Source organism: Equus caballus, chromosome 2, assembly GCF_041296265.1.
Source record: "Equus caballus isolate H_3958 breed thoroughbred chromosome 2, TB-T2T, whole genome shotgun sequence".
NCBI classification, from domain to species: Eukaryota; Metazoa; Chordata; class Mammalia; order Perissodactyla; family Equidae; genus Equus; species Equus caballus.
Genome location: NC_091685.1, coordinates 14994780 through 15014434, shown reverse-complemented (window position 1 = coordinate 15014434; position 19655 = coordinate 14994780). Strand labels below are relative to the sequence as shown.

The following is a 19655-nucleotide window of genomic DNA, read 5'->3' as shown; positions in this document are numbered from 1 at the left end:
AAGTACCACTGTCACAGTGGGGGCCGGGGAGGATAGGGGAAACTGGGGTCACAGGTGCCTCCATCATGTCTGGGGTTGTTCAGTTTGTGGATGCCACCACCAGGGGCAGAGGGCTGGAGTCGCAGGCACTGCTGTGGCTAGCAGGGCCAGTGTTGTGGGCCCTGCCACCACTGCTACTCCATTCCCTGTGGCCATGGGTGCTGCTGTGGCCAGGAGGTTGGAGGTGTGCTACTGCCTCCACTGCTGCTCCCCAGGACTGCGAGCTCAGCCACCATGGCTAGAGAGCCAGGACTGCAGGCACCACTTTCACTGTTTCCCCAATTCCGCCTCCTCTGCGTGTTCCAATCCACCCACCTTCAGATGTACAGATGTGTGGATCTCTCCTCTGTCCTGGTGTGTTGGGTAGAGGAACCTTTGTTGAGTTATGGATGTTTTACTAGTTGTGGATTGAAGAGCAGTGACAAAGGGAGCATCTCATGCTGCCATGATGCTTGCGTCACTCTCTATAGTAATGTTTTTCAACACAATAACATCCTCTGTGTCATCAGGAGCACTGGAGAAGTAATCATAGCATTTTTCCTGAGGTCATTTATCAACTACTGTGGTTAAATAGATCTTGGCAGAATACTGCAGTCACACTGGGCCACATTCCCACTGGGAGCCAGATGAAGTCAACAACGTCCTCAACAAATCTCTGACTTTTAATTAGATTGTTTAATACAGTCACATTTAGTGTTATTACTGAATAGTTAGATTTACCTCTGCCATTTTACCTTTTGTTTTCTATATGGCACATGGGTTTCTTTGTTCCTTTGTTCCTCATTTACTGCTTGCTTTTGCATTAAGAGAATTTTAATGTAGTGTTTTCATTAATTTATCTTTTCATTATTAGTGATTGCTCTAGGGTTTACCATGTATGTTTTAACTTAACAGAATCAGATTCAGATTTATACTAACTTAATGCCGGTGAGATACAGAAATGTTAACCCTGCATCTCTCTATTGCCTTGTCCCCCTGTATGTGGTATTATTGTTATACATATTACATCTATAAATGTTATAAACCCAACAATATATTGTTATAATTATTACCTTATGTAATTTTATATCTTTTTAAAAAGCTAAGGGAAGAAAAGGGAGCTTTTTATATTAACCTTATTTATTATTTCTGATTCTTTTTGTTTATTCCTGCATTTGAATTACTATCTTGAGTCATTTCTATAGCCCACCAGATTTGCTCCCACCCACCATCTTTGTGCTATTATTGGCAAATATATTACATTTTTATAGGTTCAACAGTACATAATATACACATTGTATATTATGTGTATTTTATACAATTTTTGTACAATTGCTTTTAAAATTTTAAATATACGATTGCTTTTTAAATCAGTTAAAAGAAGAAAGGAGATGAAATATGTATTTATACTATGTTTTATAATTACATAATTACCTTTACCAGTGCTTTTGTGTGTGTGTGTTGATTCGAATTACTGTTTGGGGTCACTTGCTTTTAACTTGAAGAATCTCCTGTAGTATTTCCTGTAAGGTAGGTCACTGGCAACAACTTCTTTCAGTTTTTCTTGGGAATGTTTTTATTTCATCTTTGATTTTTAAAGATAGGTTTGCTGGATAGAGGATTCTTGCTGGACAGTTTTTCTTTGAATGCTTTGAGCATGTTATCCCACTCTCTTTTGGCTTCCATTGTTTTTGCTGAGAAATCTGCTTTAATCTTATTGGGGTTCCCTTGTGAATGATCAGTTGTTTTGCTCTTGCCACTTTCAAGAATTCTCCTTGTTTTTGGTTTTCAGTATTTTTACTATGATGTGTCTGTGCATCTCTTTGTGTTTATCATCCTTGCAGTTCATTCAGCTTCCTGGATGTGTACATTAATGTTTTTCAATAAATTTGGGAAGTTTTCAGCCATTATTTATTCAAGTATCTTTTCTACTCCTTTCTCTTTCTCCTCTCCTCCAGTATTCACATAATGCATATGTTGGTGTGCTTTTAATGGTGTCCTACGTTTATCTGAGTTTCTGTTACTTTTTCTTCATTGTTTTTTCTCTCTGTTCTTTTTACCTCCAGAATTTCTATTTTTTAAAAAGTTTCTGTCCATTTATTAATGTTCTCTATTTGATGTGACATATGTTTCTTTACTTCTTTAATTATGGTTAATCATGGTTTTCTTTAGTTCCTTGAACATATTTATAATGGCTATTTTGAAGGCTTTGTCTATTAGCTCCAACATCTGGTCACTCTCACAGGCAATTTCTGTTGCCCTATGAGTAGAAAAATGCAAATTTAAACAACTCTGAGATGCTTCTTTATAAGAAGTTTATTATAATAGCAAAAATCAGAAAGTTAGGTATCACCAGAGATTTCTGAGGATAAGGGATAATGGGAATCCTAATGTGGTGATGATGAAAGTGTAAACTGGTACAGCCCTTCTAGAGAGCAATCTGATAGTTCTTGGTCAAATAGAGAATTCATATATCTTGTTATCCAGTAGTCTGCCACTGGATATGTACCAGCATTCCATCATGCAAGTCCATTAGAGAATGTACAAAGATGTTCACTTTAGTGTTTGTAGTAATGGAAAGTTGAAGACAATTCAGATGTCCACCTCTAGGAGTGATGGAGAAGTAAAGTAGTTGGATGCATACTACAGAATACAAAACATCAGTTAGAAGCAATAAATTATATTTACTATAACATAGATGGTTCCTTAAAAATATAGTCTTGAAGGGAAAAAGTAAAAATACAGAATGAGACCTAAAACACAATGCCATTTATAGGAATATAAAACAGGGCTGGCCCCATGGCCAAGTGGTTAAGTTCGCGCACTCCGTTGCAGGCAGCCCAGTGTTTCATTGGTTCAAATCCTGGGTGCAGACATGGCACTGCTCATTAAACCACGCTGAGGCAGTGTCCCACATGCCACAACTAGAAGGACCCACAATGAAGAATATACAACTATGTACCAGAGGAGCTTTGGGGAGAAAAAGGAAAAAATAAAATCTTTTTTTAAAAAAAGAATATAAAACATATATGTATATACAAAGACATAAATAAAATCCATTAATTGGTGCCTATGAAAAGAGAGGAACAGGAATGAAAATTGAAGAAAAAATGAATGAAATAAACATAAAATAAAATTGGCCTCACATGAATTGATTATGATAGCCTGCAACTCTGCTCATGAGATACAAAATAAAGAAAGTAAAGACATAAAATCAAGGAAATATGAGGCAAGATCATCAGATGAGATTTGGGAATGGAAGAAAGAGGAAAAGAGTTTGAAAGGTTTGAAAAGAGAGAGTAAACGATATGAATAGTTAACTGATTCAGAAAGTGAACTTCTTGACAAACATGGTTGGGGTTACCAGGCCCATTGGAGGTTTGTGGTCATGAATTCCAAGTGAAACCAGTAAGCTTGCTTGTCTGATTCTCCATGATTACACAACTACTCAGGCAGCAGTGCAGAGAAGAAGGGGAAGAGAGAGCGTTGCTTTTGTTTTTAAGATAAGAGAGAGTTGAGTGTATTTATAAGCTAATAGGAATGGCTAGTAAAGACAGGGAAATTGAAGATAGTGGAGAAAGAAGGGATAACAGATGGAGAAGAATGGGGATAACTTCTGCCTTCCCCTGCCCCCCAGCACAGCATGTCTTTCTCTGAGATCATAGAAAAGGAGGGAGTGGATGCAGGTAAGTTTATAAGTGAGGAGTGCCAGAATTTGAGGAAATACTCATTTTAGCCTTTTCTTGGCTTTTGAACAGACCTAAAATCTGTACATCTCATTAAATTTCCCAACCATCACTTCTCACTCAGGTGTCCTGGTATAATGCCTCTGATGACAAACATCTGGAACCTGTCAATGAAAATAATCCATAACCAATCTATAAATGAAAATTTGGGAGAGTTTATTCTGAGCTAAAATGTGAGGACCATGGCCCGGGGCCTTTCTTCCCGAAGGAAGAAAGGGCACCAAAGAAGTGGGGTGTACAGAGTGGTTATATATCCCCAAAGAGGATGTTTCACATATGAATGAAATGTCCTTTTGAGTGACATCAGCAACATGGCAGCGTGAGCTCTCCCAGGACTCTCTCCCCTCCAAAGTACAACCAAAAAGAGCAACTGCTTTCCATCCAAAAAAACAATCCTAATAACAGAAATCGTCAGAGACCCACAGCAGCCAAACGACTGAAGGCAGAGAGGCTACAGCTGGCCTCGGAGGAGCTGGAACAGGGTAGGAGAGAACTTCGCTTCCTCCCCTAGAGACTGGGATCACTGCTGTGGGTGAGAGAAGGAGTGGGGGAGGGGCTGCACATTGGGGGATCGTCCAGGACTCCCACTGCCCGTGCAGCGAAACCCTCTTACAGGGGAAAGCTTTCACGTGGGGGAACCCCAGCAAGCCAGGGCCCCGGGAGACCAGAAAGTGAGAGCTGATCCAATACCAGTCGTGTGAGTGAAAGTGCCCCTCCTCCCGCAACCCACACTGGGCACCGCCATCTTGGCTGAAGGCACAGGGCTCAGAAAACAAGCCTCTTGACCCCCATCTAGTGGTGACAGGCTGTAATTGCAACCGAATAATAGCATCATGTGCAAAAACCACTCCTCTACCATCCAGCAATTTATAAAAGCTCCAGTCCAAAAGGAAAACAATAAAAATACAGAAGTAGGTCCTGAAGGCTTGGAAATGGGTAAACTAAGTGAAGAGGAGTTCAAAATAGCTATCCTCAGAATATTCAATGAGGTAAAGGGAAATATAGAGAAACAAGTCAACGAGTTCTGGAGTTACTTCACAAAAGAGATTGAAATTATAAAGAAGAATCAATTAGAAATACTAGAGATGAAAAATACAATGGATCAGATAAAACAGAATACGGATTCCCTGAATGCCCGTGTAGACACCATAGAGGAGAAAATTAGCATAATCGAAGATAGGCAGGCTGAATGGCTCCAGACAGAGGAAGAAAGAGAACTAAGAATTTAAAAAACTGAAGAAAATCTCAGAGAAATAGCTGACTCAATGAGAAAATGCAACTTAAGAATCATCGAAATTCCTGAGGGTGTGGAAAAGGAAAATGGAGCAGAAAGTGTGCTCAACGAAATAATAGAAGAGAACTTCCCAAATCTAGGGATTGAGAGAGAAATGTGTGTGGAGGAAGCTTTCAGATCTCCTAGATTTGTCAATGTAAAAAGACCTACTGCAAGGCACATAGTAGTAAAAATGGCAAAAATGAAGGACAAAGAAAGAATACTCAGGGCAGCAAGGCAGAAGAAAATAACTTACAAAGGAAACCCATCAGACTTTCAGCGGATTTCTCTACAGAAACCTTACAAGCTAGGAGAGATTGGAGTGACATATTCAAAACTTTAAAGGATAAAAATCTTCAGCCAAGAATACTCTATCCAGCAAAAATATCCTTCAGATATGAGGGAGAAATTAAATCTTTTCCAGACAAACAAAAGCTGAGGGACTTCATAGTCACACGACCTCCACTACAAGAAATCCTCAAGAAGGCTCTCATACCTGAAAAAAGAAAAAAGGGAGTAAGCGGTCACAAAACACAGAGTAGGGAGACAAATAGATAGAATCTGAATAGGATAGCAAATATTCAACTATAGCATTAGGATAAAGGGAAGGAAATCACAAAAGCAAAGACAATCTTATCACTCTAACCACAAACTCACAACACAAGTTGGAATAAGAGATGAAAATAATAATTTAGGAGGGGAGGAGGAAAGGGACTGAAACAGTCTAGACTAAGGAAGTAAGAGACCACCATAAAATGGACTATGTTATACATGAGATTCTGAATACAAACTTCAGGGTAGCCACTAAACTAAAAAACAGAACAGAGACACAAAACATAAATAAGGAAAAATCTAAGAAACCCAGCATAAGGAATTGCAGAAGTCAATGGGTAGGCTAAAACACACAGGAAGAGAAACAAAGGAAACGCAGGAAAACCGGAAAATGAGCAACAGAATGACAGCATTAAGCCCTCATGCATCAATACTCACCCTCAATGTAAACGGATTGAACTCTCCAATAAAAAGACACAGAGTGGCAAAATGGATTAAAGAACTAGATCCAACAATTTGTTGCCTCCAGGAAACACACCTCACCTCCAAGGACAAACACAGGCTCAGAGTGAAGGGGTGGAAGGCAATACTCCAAGCTAATAGCAAACAAAAGAAAGCAGGTGTCACAATACTTATATCAGACAAAACAGACTTCAAGATAAGGCAGGTAAAGAGAGACACAGAGGGCCAATATATAATGAGCAAAGGGACACTTCATCAAGAAGAATAACGCTTATAAATATCTATGCAGCCAACACAGGAGCACCAAATTTCATAAAGCAACTATTAACAAACCTAAAAGAAGATATAAAAAATAACACAATAATAGTAGGGGACCTCAACACCCCACTCATATCAATGAACAGATCATCCAGACAGAAAATCAACAAAGAAACAATGGAGCTAAATGAAAAGCTAAAACAGTTGGACTTAATAGACATATATAGAACACTTCATCCAAAAACAGCAGAATACACATTCTTCTCAAGCGCTCATGGAACATTCTCAAGGATGGACCATGTGTTGGGAAACAAGGCAAGCCTCTACAAATTTAAAAAAATTGAAATAATAACAAGCATCTTCTCTGATCATAATGCTGTAAAGCTAGAAATTAATTACAAGAGAAAAGCTGAGACAGGCACAAGGATGTGGAGACTAAACAATATGCTATTGAACAAGCAATGGGTCGTTGAAGAAATTAAGGAAGAAATCAAAAAATACCTGGAGGCAAGTGAAAATGATAACATGCCATACCAACTTATATGGGATGCAGCAAAAGCTGTATTAAGAGGAAAATTCATCGCAATTCAGGTACATCTTAACAAACACAAAAAACCCCAAATCAGCAATCTTAAACTACACCTAACTGAATTAGAGAAAGAAGAACAAACAAAGCCCAAAATCAGCAGAAGGAGAGAAATAATAAAAATCAGAGCAGAAATAAATGCTATTGAAACAAAAAAGGCAGTAGAAAGGATCAATGAAACAAAGAGCTGGTTCTTTGAGAAGATAAATAAAATTGACAAACCCCTAGCCAGACTTACAAAGAAAAAAAGAGAGAAAGCTCAAATAAACAAAATCAGAAATGAAAGAGGAAAAATAACAACAGACTCTGCAGAAATACAACGGATTATAAGAGAATACTATGAAAAACTATATGGCAGCAAAATGGATAACTTAGAGGAAATGGATAAATTCTTGGACTTCTACAATCTCCCAAAGCTCACTCGAGAAGAGGCAGACAATTTGAACAGACCAATCACAAGGAAAGAGATTGAAACAGCAATCAAAAACATCCCAAAGAATAAAACCCCAGGACCAGATGGCTTTCCTGGGGAATTCTACCAAACTTTCAGAGAAGATTTAATACCTATCCTTTTCAACCTATTCCAAAAAATTAGGGAGGATGGAACACTTCTAACACATTCTACGAGGCCAACATAACGCTGATACCAAAACCTGACAAGGACAGCACAAAAAAGGAGAACTACAGGCCAATATCGCTGATGAGATAGATGCAAAAATTCTCAACAAAATTTTGGTAACCCGAATACAGCAATTCATCAAAAGGATCATACATCATGATCAGGTGGGATTCATACCAGGGACACAGGGATGGTTCAACATCCACAAATCAATCAACATGATACACCACATCAACAAACTGAGGAATAAAAACCACGTGATCATCTCAATAGATGCAGAGAAGGCATTTGACAAGATCCAACAGCCATTTATGATAAAAACTCTGAACAAAATGGGCATAGAAGGGAACTACCTCAACATAATAAAGGCCATATATGACAAACCCGCAGCCAACATCATTCTCAATGGGCAAAAACTGAGCGCCATCCCCCTGAGAACAGGAACGAGACAAGGATGCCCTCTATCACCACTCTTATTTAACATAGTACTGGAGGTCCTGGCCAGAGCAATCAGGCAAGAAAAAGGAATAAAAGGAATCCAAATGGGAGGGAAGAAGTGAAACTCTCGCTGTTTGAAGATGACATGATCTTATATATAGAAAACCCCAAAGAATCCATTAGAAAACTCTTAGAAGTAATCAACAACTACAGCAAAGTTGCAGGGTATAAAATCAATTTACATAAATCAGTAGCATTTCTATACTCTAATAACAAACTAACAGAAAAAGAACTCAAGAACACATACCATTCACAATCGCAACAAAAAGAATAAAATACCTCAGGGTGAATTTAACTAAGGAAGTGAAAGACCTATACAATGAAAATTACAAGGCTTTTCTGAAAGAAATGGATGATGACATAAAGAGATGGAAAGACATTCCATGCACATGGATTGGAAGAATAAACATAGTTAAAATATCCATGCTACCTAAAGCAATCTACAGATTCAATGCCATCCCAATCAGAAACCCAATGACATTCTTTACAGAAATAGAACAAAGAATCCTGAAATTCATATGGGGCAACAAAAGACCCCAAATTTCTAAAGCAATCCTGAGAAAAAAGAACACAGCTGGAGGCATCACAATCCCTGACTTCAAAACATACTACAAAGCTACGGTAATCAAAACAGCATGGTACTGGTACAAAAACAGGTGCACAGATCAATGGAACAGAATTGAAAGCCCAGAAATAAAACCACACATCTATGGACAGCTAATCTTCAACAAAGGAGCTGAGGGCCTACAATGGAGAAAACAAAGTCTCTTCAACAAATGGTGCTGGGAAAACTGGAAAGCCACATGTAAAAGAATGAAAATTGACCATTCTTTTTCACCATTCACCAAAATAAACTCAAAACAGATCAAAGACCTAAAGCTGAGACCTGAAACCATAAGCCTTCTAGAAGAAAATGTAGGCAGTACACTCTTTGACGTCAGTATTAAAAGGATCTTTTCGGACACCATGTCTTCTCAGACGAGGGAAACAATAGAAAGAATAAACAAATGGGACTTTGTCAGACTAAAGAGCTTCTTCAAGGCAAGGGAAAACAGGATTGAAACAAAAAACAACCCACTAACTGGGAAAAAATATTTGCAAGTCATATATCTGACAAAGGCTTAATATCCATAATATATAAAGAACTCACACAACTCAACAACAAAAACTTAAACAACCCGATCAAAAAATGGGCAGGAGACATGAACAGACATTTCTCCAAAGAAGATATACAGGTGGCCAATAGGCACATGAAAAGATGTTCAACATTGCTGATCATCAGGGAAATGCAAATCAAAACTACACTAAGATGTCACCTTACACCCATTAGAATGACAAAAATAACTAAAACAAATAGTGACAAATGTTGGAGAGGTTGTGGAGAAAAAGGAACCCTCATACACTGCTGGTGGGAATGCAAACTGGTGCAGCCACTATGGAAAACAGTATGGAGATTCCTGAAAAAATTAAAAATAGAACTACCATATGATCCAGCTATTCCACTACTGGGTATCTATCCAGAGAGCTTGAAGTCAGCAATTCCAAAAGTCCTATGCACCCCAATGTTTATTGCAGCATTATTTACAATCGCCAAGGTGTGGAAGCAACCTAAGTGTCCATCAACAGATGATTGGATAAAGATGTAGTATGTATATACAATGGAATACTACTCAGCCGTAAAAAAGAACAAAATTGTCCCATTTGCAACAACATGGATGGACCTTGAGGGAATTATGTTAAGTGAAATAAGCCAGATAGAAAAGGACAATCTGTGTATGACTCCACTCATATGAGGAATTTAAACCTGTGGACAAAGAGAACAGATTAGTGGCTACCAGCGGAAAGGTGGGGTGGGGGGTGGGCACAAAGGGTGAAGGGGTGCACCTACAACACGACTGACAGACAATAATATACAACTGAAATTTCGCAGGATTGTAACCTATCATTAACTCAATAAAAAATTAAAAAAAAAAAAAGAAATGTCCTTTTTACAATGTCACGAGTCTGCTCTGTCGGCACAGGGATTGATGGACACAGCAGGTAGGTCTGCTCTCTCAGTGGACACAGCAGGGTAGCAGGTCATTTGTCTCGAGCTGGGTGGTCACAGGTGAGCACAGCAATCAGTTCCTAGCCTAAGGAAAGATGCTTATCCTTAAGGAAATGCCAGTGTGGGGGGAAGTTGTACCTTTATCTTAAGGCCATTTGTTCTTGCCATAGTAAATGTTTAAAGCAGATGCACAATGCCTGCTCAATGGCCACAGTCAGGCCCTTTTGGAAAAACAAAGTCAGACCGAATTAAGTTTACACTAAATGGCTCCCTCATATACTCCAAAATATCCTATTGCTTGCCATTTCTGTTTGTCAACCCTACACAACCAGTGTAATGGAAGACATTTTAATTTAAAATCATTCACCCAACTCTCATTGCTGCTGGTGGTAGAGTAACATAGTCTCTCTGGAGAGAAGTTTGGCAGTACTTATCAAGATCCTTACATCGGTTACTTATCAGATCCTTACATCATTCATACCCTTTTTCCCAGCTTCCACTTCTAGAAATGTATGTGTTGTGTTGGTCCCAGCCAATTGACGATAACGCTTGGAATCAGCTAGGAATGCCTGAGGCGCCTGCCCAGTCCCATGTTCCTCATAGTGAGCCGCCACAGACACTTCCCACTGGGACCAATGTTCTAGCTAGACTAGCCTTTGTGATTCTTATGATTGCGGGATACACTTTGGCAAAAATCATCAGGGAATTTCAAAGAATAAGATTTACTGTTCCTAAGTCCTGGAGGGTACATGGCATGCTCAGGGGCCACACACAGGTAGAGAGACAGTGCAGACCTGGGGCTCTGATTTTATTAGCATCTGAGGGTATGTGTCTAGGGTTTCGTAGCTTCAGTCCTTACTGGCTAATTTAAAGCATAAGAGTGGAAATTAGGGTGTTGGGAGAGAGGAGCAGGGTCGCTTAAGCAGTTTGTTATCTGGGTTACCCAGGGCTTTCTGAAAGAGGGACCTTCGTGGATGGGGGCAGCCTAGTTCCTTCTGTGGTTGTTTTGCTAGTAGCTGTGTCATCCAGCTGGCACTATGTTTATTCAAGATAGATGTCTTTTGAAATGGATGCCTCGGCAATCAAAAGCTTGATAGCAGGCACTTAAACTACAATCAAAAAGCTTAATGTCAGGCACTTACACTACAATCGAAAAGCTTAATGTGGAGCACTTACACTACGATATCTAAGGAAGTAATCAGAGAAGTACACAGACTTACATGCAAGGATATTTAGTCTAGTGTTATTCCTAAATAACAAAAATCAGAGACCACTTAAATGTTCCCATGGTAGAGGAATGGCTAAATTAAATTCTGGTATGTTTGTAGAAGAAAATATTTTATTGCCATTAAAATCATGTTTTAAAATAATAGTGGCATTGGAAATTATGCATAGTATTAAAACCATTTGCCCACGGCCTGATTTCTGTGCACCCTGCCTAATTAATGTTTCTGGGTAGTAATGAGCGCTGAAGTGCATAGCCAGCCTTTTGCTTACTCTGCCGGATCTCATTCTGTACATTTCTCCAGGGAGAGCCTGCTCACTTTGAGTACCTGCTGTACCCATTACACTCAGCATCCATCACCGGTCTGGCTACTTGCATCCGCAAACCCCTCATTGCCACCTGTTCTCTGGATCGATCCGTTCGCATCTGGAATTATGAATCCAAGTAAGGAAAGAAAGGCTTTGCTACTGCAGTATGCAAGATTTCAGTTGTTAAATTTGTTCATGTGAGTTATTTTAATTAGAGAGTTTTAAAATTTAATTACTTAAAAGCTTTCAGTTGGAAAAAAAATGTTTTTATCAAGTCAGTCAACCTACCTGTTTCTCTTTCACTCTTGCATGGGCTAGAAAATTACTTTGTGCTTTATTAAATGCTTACTAGATACCAGACACTAGGGACATAAAGATAATATTCCAATATCTCACCTTCTTACATAACCTCCTATGTTCTTCCAGCTTTTCTATCCCCGCACTCCCACTAGATCTGCTTTCTGCCTAATGGAGCTCTCCAGACCATTTATTCCTCCTCTTTCTCCTCCTCACTGCCCATAGCCACCCTCAGCTCCCTAGAGACTCATTCCCCTGGCATAGCTTCCCTGAGAATCTCCAAGCTAGATTGGCCCCACACTGCAATTTCTTTGTTTTTGTGTATAGCTGCTGAAAAGAATTGTGCAGTCCTTCTGATTTGGGGAATCTAAATGGAGCTGTGCCTGCAACATCACTAGACAACCCCTTAATCAGTGTCCCTAGTTGCCATACTCATTGCTGGATGCTATCCTCAAATAACCAAAATCTAGAAAAGAGAGGCAAGCCATAAAGTATCTCAAATGCTATGATAAAAATACATACCAGATGCAATGGAGGACTCAAGGAATTTGGTGGGATAGACCCAGAATTCAATAATTGCTCTTTTTCACAGCACTCTGGAACTATTTAAGGAGTACCAAGAAGAGGCATATACAATCAGCCTTCACCCATCTGGTCACTTCGTTGTAGTAGGGTTTGCCGACAAACTACGCCTTATGAATCTACTCATTGATGATATACGTTCTTTCAAAGAATACTCTGTCAGAGGATGTAGAGAGGTAAGAACTGCTGGCAATAAAGGTCCAGTTTCTTGGAAAGCCAGGGTTGAAATATCAAGAACTAACATGCCCTGGGGAGGTGGGACCAAAGTTCGTCTTAGAGAACTTTAGTGGTTTAAGGGGAAAAAACTCCAATTCTTCTCCCGCCAAAATATTTCATTGAACCCAAAAGCTTGTGAGATCCCACCAGTGATTAGTCCTCTCTGTGATCGTGGAATCAAAAGAAGCATTGAAAAAGAGAAGTTATCTCAGATTCAGCGTGACAGCTGGGAAGGCAAGGTTGGAGACTGGGAGGAGCCAGGGAATATGAGCTTCAACAGTGAGAGTCAATAGGCAGCCCATCAGATTTCCTGAGATGACTTGCGGGAACAAGACAGTCATTTCAGGAATTGCTTCCCCACTCTGAACCTTCTTCTTTAGACAATGTGAGTGCTCTACTCTGATCCAAGCAGTTTCATGATGAGTGCGCATGGCAGTGTCAGCATCTTGGCCAGTATGAGCTACAGGAATAGTGAAAGTATCTGAACTGTCAGCCAATTCTCGGTCCTAATCGCACTCTCTTGATTCCACTTCCACACAAAGTTTCAGCCTGAACTCTTTGGGAAAAGGAGATCTTGACTGTAACTACCAGTTGGACTGCTCATTGCTTTCTTTCACTCTTGCTCTTCTGCTGTATTTCCTGGCAGTGTTCCTTTAGCAACGGAGGTCACCTGTTTGCTGCAGTCAATGGAAATGTGATTCACATTTTTACCACCACAAGCCTGGAGAACATCTCAAACCTGAAGGGACACACAGGGAAGGTAAGTGAGTGAACAGTATCCATGGAAACAGGGGGCACAAAGCCAAGAATTCTGCTAGCCAATGGCATACAAGTGAATAAGAGAGGAATGATTCTGTCCCTCTTAGAGTTCACTGGCTACTTGGGGAAGGACACAATAAAACAAATGCACAAATTTATTTATTAATTGCAATAAATTCAATGGAAGAAAAACATAGGTCATGATGAGAGGAAATAATGTAGGAGTTGGCATAATTTAGATCAAGGTGTTCACAAAGGCTCAGTCCTGAAAGAGTGGGTAGGAATTAACTAGACAGAGGTGCTGGGGATCATCATGGCAGATAGGGATCCAAAGACCCTGAGATGGGAGATTGCATGGGGTGTCAGAGGAACTGAAAAGTCTGTGGGGCTGGAACATCAGTATCAGGATGAAGCATGAGGTGAGCTGAGATTGGAGAGGTCAGCTGGGGCCCAGGTACATGGAACCTTGCAGGACTTTGTTCTTTATCCTCCTTGTTCCTTGAAGTCATTGACGACTTTCAGGGCCAGGAATAATAGGACCAGATTTGCGTTTTGAAAGAATACTTTGGCTGCAGAGTGAAGAATATATTGAAAGGGACAAGGGTGGAAATGGTAAGGAGACTATTGTGGATGTCACACAATCGATGATAGTATTTTGGACCAGGATGAAGGTGGTACAGATAGGCAGAAGTGGATGGATTCAGAAGAGATTTAGGAAGTAAAACCAATAGTTCCTGAAGATAGAGTGGATATGGGGCATGAAGAAACAAGAGGGGCCAAACATGGAGAGGGTAAGAAAAGTCAGCAAAATAATTTGAAGGGAAAAAGCCATTGAAAAAGAAAGGTGTTCTAGGCAGAAGGACATGTTAGAGATGAGGAATGGGAGCATGAAATAGGATGGTGGTTTGTGGTTTATGTGGCTGGAGCACTGGGCACATTTGAAGAGTGATAGAACAAGGAGCTGGAGAAGTTGGCTGCATCATAGAGTGTGTATGCCATGCCAAGGAACTGGACTTTAGTCTGTACATGATGAGAAATAATTGAATGGATTTAGGAAAGGAAATAATGGGATCAGAAAGGTAGTTTTCCAAACAGTATTGAGAATAAATTAGAGGAGAGGGAAGTGGGAGTGATGAAGACCAGCTAGGAAGTGAGGCTGAAAGATGAGTTAGGAACTAAACCACAGCTTCAGTAGTAACAATGGAGAGAAGAACGATATTAAGTTCCATTTTGGACATGTTATGTTTGATGTGTTCAGGCAGTGTGATATATGAGTGTGTAGGTCAGGTAAGACGTCAAGGATGAAAATGATTCAGTGGATTACGTGTAGTGGAGGCCAGAGGCATAAATTAGATCACCAAGGACCAGTGTGGAATCTGAGAAGAATCTTGGGCAGGAGAGTGGTGACCAACACTTACCAGATTGGTAAAAGAAGAGAAAAACTGAAAAAGAAGGTACAAGGAGCACCTGGAATCAGGGAATTGTATCAGAGAAGCCAGGAAACGAGTTTCCGAAAGGATAAAGTAGTCAGTAGTATTAAATGTCAGAGAGAGGTCCTGTAAAGACTAAAAACTGACCGTTGACTTTAGCAATTAACAGGTCATAAGTGAAGGTGCTGTGTAAACACAAGCATTGTTGAGAGCTGCTGGGCTTCCTTAGCTTCAGCAGTGTGATCGATCTCCAAGTGACTATGGGGGTCAGATGAAAGCCCACCAGGTGATTCTGGTGCTCTTCTAGGACCATGCATGCTCCCATGGGAGGCCCCACCTCACCAATTCAGGAAAAGAGCCTTTTGTTTCATCACTTTACACGTAGTTATAATACTGATCTCTAATCAGGGATATATGTTAGACTTACCTGCGTAATATTAAAAAAAAAAAATACAGATGGAGCATGCAGCTAAAGCCATGCATACAGGGAAATTTATAACCTTAAATACATATACGAGAAAAATTAAAAAGAAAATAAGTGATATAACCATTCATCTCAAGAAATTAGAAAAAGAACAGCAAATTCAAAGAAAATAAAAGGAAGGAAATAAGGATAAGAGCAAAAGTTAATGAGTAGAAAACAAACATATAGTAGAAAAAGATCATCCAAGCCAAACTGGTTTTTTGAAAACACAAAATGGACAAGCCCTTGGCCTGGCTGATCAAGAAAAAAAAGAGAGGGAAGATATAAATAACCAATATGAGGAATGAGAAGGGGCTATCACTACAAGTCCTATGGACATTAAAAAAGATCATAAGAGGATATTATGAGCAACTTTCTGCAAGTAAATTTGAATATATAAATGAAACTGACAAATTCGTAGAAAAACTGAATTTTTAATTTAAAACCTTCCAACAAAGAAAACTCTAGACCCAGATCACGACACTGGAGAATTATATCAACTTTTAAGGAAAAAATGATATATCTTGAAAAAATTCTAGAGAATTGAAAGAAGAGTAAATGCTTCCCAACATTCTATGAGGCCAGCATAACTGTAATACTAAAACCTCTCAAAGACATCCCAAGAAAAGAAAATGATAAGCCAGTTTATTTCATGAATATAGACAAAAAGTTGTAAACAAAATATTATCAACCTCAATCCAGCAATATATAAAAAGGATAATATCGCGTGACCAAGTTGGGTTTATTCCAGGAATACGAGGTTGTTTTAGATTTTGAAATCGATTAATGTACTATGCCACATTAACATAATAAGAAAAATCATATACTTATCTCTATAAATGCAGGTGTAATAAAAATTGATAACATTTAACATCCATTTATGATTTTAAAAACACACAAACTAAAAATAATGGAGAACTTCTTATTTTATAATAAAAGTCATATATAAGATATTTATAGAAAACCTACAACAAACAGGACAGTTAATCTGAAATTATGAAAGCATTCCCTCAGCTAGAGACCAAAACCAGATGCCTTCTGTTAGCCTTGTGCTGAAACCAGTGCAATAAGGCAAAAAAAGGAAATATGTCTTAGTCCGATGGGCAGCTGTAACAAAATGGCACAGACTGAGTAGCTTATAAGTAACAGAAATTTTTCTTCACAGTTTGGAGAGTGGGAAGTCCAAGATCAAGGTACCAGCATGGTTAGGTGAGGGCCCTCTTTCTGGCTGCAGATTTTTCATATCCACATGGTGGAAGGGGGGAGCTGGCCTGTGGGGTCTCTTTTATAAGGACGCTGATCCCATTCCTGAGGGCAGAGCCCTCATGGCCTCATCACCTCCCAAAGGCCCCACTCCCTATACCATCATCTTTGAGGGTTAGGATTTCAACATATAAATTTGGGGGGGACATACACATTCAGACCACAGCAGAATAAAAGGCATGAAGATTGGAAAGTAATCAATAAAACTATCATCACAGACTACTTGACTGGGTATGTAGAAAATTCCAAGAATTTTCAGATAAACTATAAAAATTAGTAAATCTAGGGGCTGGCCCCGTGGCCGAGTGGTTAAGTCTGTGCGCTCGCTTCAGGTGGCCCAGTGTTTCGTTGGTTCAAATCCTGGGTGCAGACATGGCACTGCTCATCAAACCACGCTGAGGCAGCGTCCCACATGCTACAACTAGAAGGACCCACAACCAAGAATATACAACTATGTACTGGGGGACTTTGGGGAGAAAAAGGAAAAAATAAAATCTTTAAAAAAAAAAATTAGTGAATCTAGGAATATTGTTGGAAATAAGGTCACTGTATTTTTTCAAGTGTATTTTTACATAATAGTAACAAACAATTAGGAAATGCAATTTAAGGGGTGGAGATGGGGCTGAGGAGGTAGGTAAGAATGTGCCTGACCTTGGAGTCATGGAAATGCCCAAAGATGTGGCCAGTGGGACAGGAGGTTGGTTGCTTATAAGGAGACTGAGAAAATAAGCAAGTATATTGATGATAAAGGGAGCCAAGTCTCTCACTGATGGAGAAGGGAGTTGTAAATGTGGAAAGGGGGAAAGGCTAGAATGTTGCTGTTTGATTGTTCTTCTGTTTAGTGACTTGGCTGAGCTATTCCAAGAAGTCTTTCTTCCCCTGCAGTGTACAGCCTCTGATGTCTGTGCTCAGATTTTTTCCTTTTTTGATGTTGTAGCCTGGCTACCTAATGGTTGCCCCTGGGTTGATCCAAGCCACTTGTTAGTCATAGATTGTGCTTAAGCCCTCTTAGCCAGTTGGATTTTTACCCTTTACTGTTACATTTGTGTATGGCTTGGAGGCTGCGATCACAGTTCATGGAGTTTGTTTTTTTCCCCATGTTCGGCTAGAGACTAGTACTTTAGAGGTTCCCTCTCTGATTGTACCTGAGAGGGGGCAGCCTTAGGCATGCACACAGCCTCCGAGGCTGCCCAGAGTAAGTGTGGTTTTATTTCTAAGCCTGACTTCCTGGGAGATGCCCCTGGGTCAGAGGAGCTTATTAAGTTAGCGTTTGGTGAGACGTTGTGTTGAAACCCCCAGGGCCAGTGACACGTCTGCCCTGTGTTAATGGGCTCTTGTGCAGCTTAGGAGACACTTTCAAGTTTTCCCTGTATCCTGCTCTGACTCTTTCTGTGTGGATGCAGCCTAGCACGTGCACACAGCCTTCCCAACCCCCAGAGTTGTCCATGATCCCAGAAGCGTTCTTCTTGACTGTCTCTTTCGCTTGTTCTCTCTATTAAAATTCTGCTCTGCTGTTTTGCTTATATCTTGGAGTCCAGCCTTCTCTTAATTGCTCTCCACCAAGATCTCCATTGTTGTAGACAATGCCTATAGGATGGACTTCTCCATGCTCTGTTCCAAATAAAGTCAGGCACCTCAAGCAGAGCTGTAGAGCTCTTTGTCCTATGGCCTCACTTTCTCCTGGAAAGAACCCCTGCTCTACTTCACCAGAGCTGGGGGTAGGGACCTTCTTTTCCAGGAGTGACATCACTACTCTGTGAGTGGCACTTGCAGGAGAAAGCGGGGTGGAAGCCCCTGGTCTCTTCAGCTCTCCCCTCATGCTGTGGGACCTCCACCCTAGAGCAAGCTGGGGCAGGGACAATTGGGCCACCAGTATTCTCAGCCTTCTGTGCTTGGAGTAGAGCTTCCGCCAACGAGTGGGGACTGGCTGGGGGAAGGGAGACCAGGTCCTCTTGGCCATGCCTGCCTGGAATAGAGATTCTGGGTGGAGATAAGAAACACCGGCTGTCTGCCCTTCCCAGGGTGAAACCGTAGCCAAAGACTGAGAGCGAGGGGAGAGAGGGAGCCCCATCTCTTGGCCACACCTGCCCAGAGTGCACAGGAACAACGTTTCTGTAGCTGAGGAGGGTAAAGAGCAATTCATGGCTCAAATGCCACAGTCTCTTACTGAGATTGAGTAGATTTTCTTGAATGAGTGTTTCTACATTTGCTGTATGCCCTTAAGACAATTTCCAGGGATTTTAAATAATTGTTTTTATGATTTTTAACAGTTAACTTGTTTTGTTGGGGGGAAGGTCAGCTGAGGTCCTTACTCTGCCATTCTGGGAGTCCCCTCTCTCTGTGCTAATTTTGCAATTTCCTGTGAATGTATAGTTCTTTCACAATAAAACCTTTTTTAAAAACATGGCAATAATTGATTCGTTGTAGCATTATAGGAACTACTGTGATTCATTCTCTACATTCATAAAGTGGAAAGGAAATAGGAGTGTCATCGTCGATATTTTGCAAGGATCTTGGAAAACAGAATGTTAAAATTCCCAGGAAGCTGTGTTTTGTGCTTACTGAAGGGCGTGTACCAGGAAAGGACATTCTGCCTCAGTCTAGTGGGACACGTGAGAAGTTCATCCTCCTTTTCCATGGTGGGGTGTCTGCGTGTGAGAGAGTGTGGCTGAGTGTGTATTCCTAACTGGCTGTGTCTTCGTCCCCTGTAGATTCGTTCCATTGTGTGGAATGCAGATGACAGCAAGCTGATTTCCTGTGGCACAGACGGTGCTGTGTATGAATGGAACTTGTCCACAGGAAAGAGAGAGACAGAATGTGTGCTGAAGTCCTGCAGCTACAACTCTGTTACCATCTCCCCTGATGCCAAAATTATCTTTGCTGTTGGATCGGACCAGACTCTCAAGGAGATTGCAGATTCTTCGGTGAGTCTGTCCCGTCCTGCCTCTGGGCTGCTGTACACATCTGCAGAAGACAGCCCCTCATGCATACAGCAGACAGTATGATGAAAGAGGGCCTGTGAGACGGGGTCCTTTCTTCATGGCTTGACACCT

General features: G+C 40.5%; 1 protein-coding gene across 16 annotated transcripts in view; it reads left to right on the top strand.

Annotated features, from left to right (window-relative positions):
* The window catches only part of CFAP57 (cilia and flagella associated protein 57), an 83371-nt gene that overhangs the window by 17582 nt on the left and 46134 nt on the right, over nucleotides 1-19655 (top strand). For all 16 annotated transcript variants that reach the window (XM_070260146.1, XM_070260151.1, XM_070260154.1 and 13 more), the window contains 4 exons: nucleotides 11589-11728; nucleotides 12482-12647; nucleotides 13334-13447; nucleotides 19314-19526. In XM_070260146.1, the coding sequence (XP_070116247.1) occupies nucleotides 11589-11728; nucleotides 12482-12647; nucleotides 13334-13447; nucleotides 19314-19526 (633 nt within the window). The remainder of the gene's footprint in view (nucleotides 1-11588; nucleotides 11729-12481; nucleotides 12648-13333; nucleotides 13448-19313; nucleotides 19527-19655) is intronic.